The 2,562-nt window shown below is 38.1% G+C and overlaps 1 protein-coding gene across 1 annotated transcript in view; it reads left to right on the forward strand.

The window, feature by feature from the left end:
- Positions 1-1,919, forward strand: part of LOC107296682 (serine/threonine-protein kinase BRSK1-like) — a gene marked incomplete at its 3' end in the record, with an annotated part of 41,172 nt that extends 39,253 nt beyond the window's left edge. Inside the window, exon 4 of the mRNA XM_015826030.1 lies at positions 1,779-1,919. Coding sequence (XP_015681516.1) covers positions 1,779-1,919 — 141 coding nt within the window. The remainder of the gene's footprint in view (positions 1-1,778) is intronic.
- Positions 1,920-2,562: the final 643 nt, after the last annotated feature.

Below are 2,562 nucleotides of genomic sequence, written 5' to 3' on the forward strand. Positions count from 1 at the left end.
TTTTGATAGGTTGGTCTGTTTTTTCCCTTTGTGTAAAGACAGATGCAAAAAACGAGTTAAATAGTTCTGCTTTCTCCCTGTTGCTTGTCACCTTCTTGCCACTTTCACCCACTAATGGACCAATCATTTCCTTCACTTTTTTCTTGTTTTTTACATGTTGAAAGAAGCTTTTTTTGTTATTTTTGACTTTGGTCGCAAGACTTAGTTCATTTTGAGCCTTGGCTTTCCTCACTTCATCTTTGCAGGCTCAGGCTATTTGCTGATATTCTGACTTAGTTGTTGTTGTTGTTGTTGTTGTTGTTGTTGTTGTTGTTGTTGTTATTATTATTATTATTATTATTATTATTATTATTATTATTATTATTATTATAATTCTTGGAAATTCTCTCTTAATCATAATCCTCACTACTTATTTACTCCCCTGGAAGCTTAATTGACTTGAATGGGAGTGATTCCCTATATACTGACGTGTCAGTCTTTGGAATTCAGTCCCATCAACACTGCAGAATTTCAAATTAACTTTCAAATTAAACTTGCCTAACATTACAGTGTTCCAACTGAGGAACAGACTGCTGTCCCAATGGAAAGCTCTTTCTTATCAAAAACAGCACATGACTGTATTATGTGGAAGTGCCAGAGGTGAAAGTCATGCTCATGCACAGGTAATCCTTGACTTATGACCAGTCGCTTAATAAACCGTTCAAAGTTACAGTGGATTCCAAAAATGGAACTAATTATCTTGTTTATGAAGTTCTGATGTCCTGCCCCACCCCCTGCCGTAAAACAATTGACCAGCAGCCTGCATTGACAGATGTTTGCAACACCCTATGGTCACGTGACTGAGTTTACGACATTTTTGCTGGAAACCAGCGTTTGCTTCTGGTTTCTGGAGAAACCACCTCACAATGATCTCAAAGGTGATTTTTCAAAAGGCAACTGGACTGTTCTTTCCTTGAGGAAGAAGAACAAAACATTTTGTTTCTCATTTTTATTCCATTCCATTCCATCCCACCCCCACCCCCGATCACAACTGATGAAGCATCTTTTTCCTCAAAAGAAAAAACAGTCCAGTCGCCTTTTGAAAAAGCACCTTGGAGACAACTATGACCTGGATGACTGAGAATCTCCACAGACACCTCATAGTAGACAATGGGTTTGCCTAATGACTGTGGTGTTCGCTTAACAACTTTCATGTTTACTTAACGACTACTGCAAAAGAGGTCAGAAAACCGGGTCCAGTCACATGTTGACCTGCTTTACGTCCATCATGGATTACGACTGAAATTGTGGACTCAATTACGGTCATAAGTCGAGGATTAACTGTATTTTGCTGCCTGTGCAGGAAACACTTTCTAGAAAGCCAAGGCCAGACCCTCCTTCAATCAGAGCACACAGCTGCCACCCAGCCACCCATGTACAGCTAACTTCACACAATATTTATTAAACAGAAGTCTTTCCTATTAAAAAAATGTAGTCATGGCTTGAATCAGCTCTGCTTGTTCTCTGTTTGGGGCTGTGTAACAGTTAGTGATTCAATCATGGTAAAACAATATAAAATATTTTGAATTCTTCATCTCCCCCCCCCCTTCTCTTTCCCTTTTTAGCTCTCAAGATCAAAGTGTTACATCTCTCTTTAATTTTCTTTGCAAAGAAAATGTTTTTTCCTTGGTTGAAATGGATTCTGGGTTTGCTTCCCATGGTGGTCTGATGGATTTTCAATTTCTTTTTAATTGTTGTCCTTGCTTAGTCATGCTGTCTCTGGACTTCTAATGTGTTAGGTACCTCGTCCTGGAACACGTCTCAGGAGGTGAACTTTTCGATTACTTGGTGAAGAAAGGCCGTCTGACCCCCAAGGAAGCCAGGAAGTTTTTCCGACAAATTGTCTCAGCTTTGGATTTCTGCCATAGCTATTCTATATGGTGAGCTGACTGTTGTGTTATTATGAGCTGTTACAATATTTCATTTTGTTCCTGCAGGAAAAGAAAGAAAAACATTTTTCTTTGGGGGTTTATTTTTCTCTATTGTTTTGGGGAGTTTTCTCCCCCCCCTTTGTTATTTGTGTTCTATTGATTTTTTTTTATTGTGTCTGTAGTTTTTATGCTACCGGCCACTTTGAATTATCGTTGATAAAGAAAATCAATACTTATTATAGTAATTATTGTTCCTTCTCCCATCCCTGGATCCTATTGATAATTGAAATGCCAATTGACTCTTTATTAAAGTACATATTTTCTCATCTTTTGATCATAGCTTGATATGTAAAAATTGGGAGTGGTTGGTTTTTCTAACAAAATGTAATATCTAATAAATGCAGTGGTTTCCAGACTTCCATAGTTTAAGTCCCATCCAGTTGAAGTTCTAAAGACTTCATTAACATTTCAATAACTTTGCGTACATCCCGTTCATGACTTCTTGTCAGGCTCCTGGGAACCAAGAATGACACATGGAGTTACTTCTGAGTAGTTTCCTTTATTGTTCCTCACTTATAGGCAGAAGTCTTGCCAAACTAAAGCGACTATTTGCATCACTATAGATATACTCTGGGAATCGCTAGGGAGGAGT

Source organism: Protobothrops mucrosquamatus, unplaced genomic scaffold (genome assembly GCF_001527695.2).
Source record: "Protobothrops mucrosquamatus isolate PMUCROS unplaced genomic scaffold, P.Mucros_1.0 scaffold2933, whole genome shotgun sequence".
Lineage (NCBI taxonomy): Eukaryota > Metazoa > Chordata > Lepidosauria > Squamata > Viperidae > Protobothrops > Protobothrops mucrosquamatus.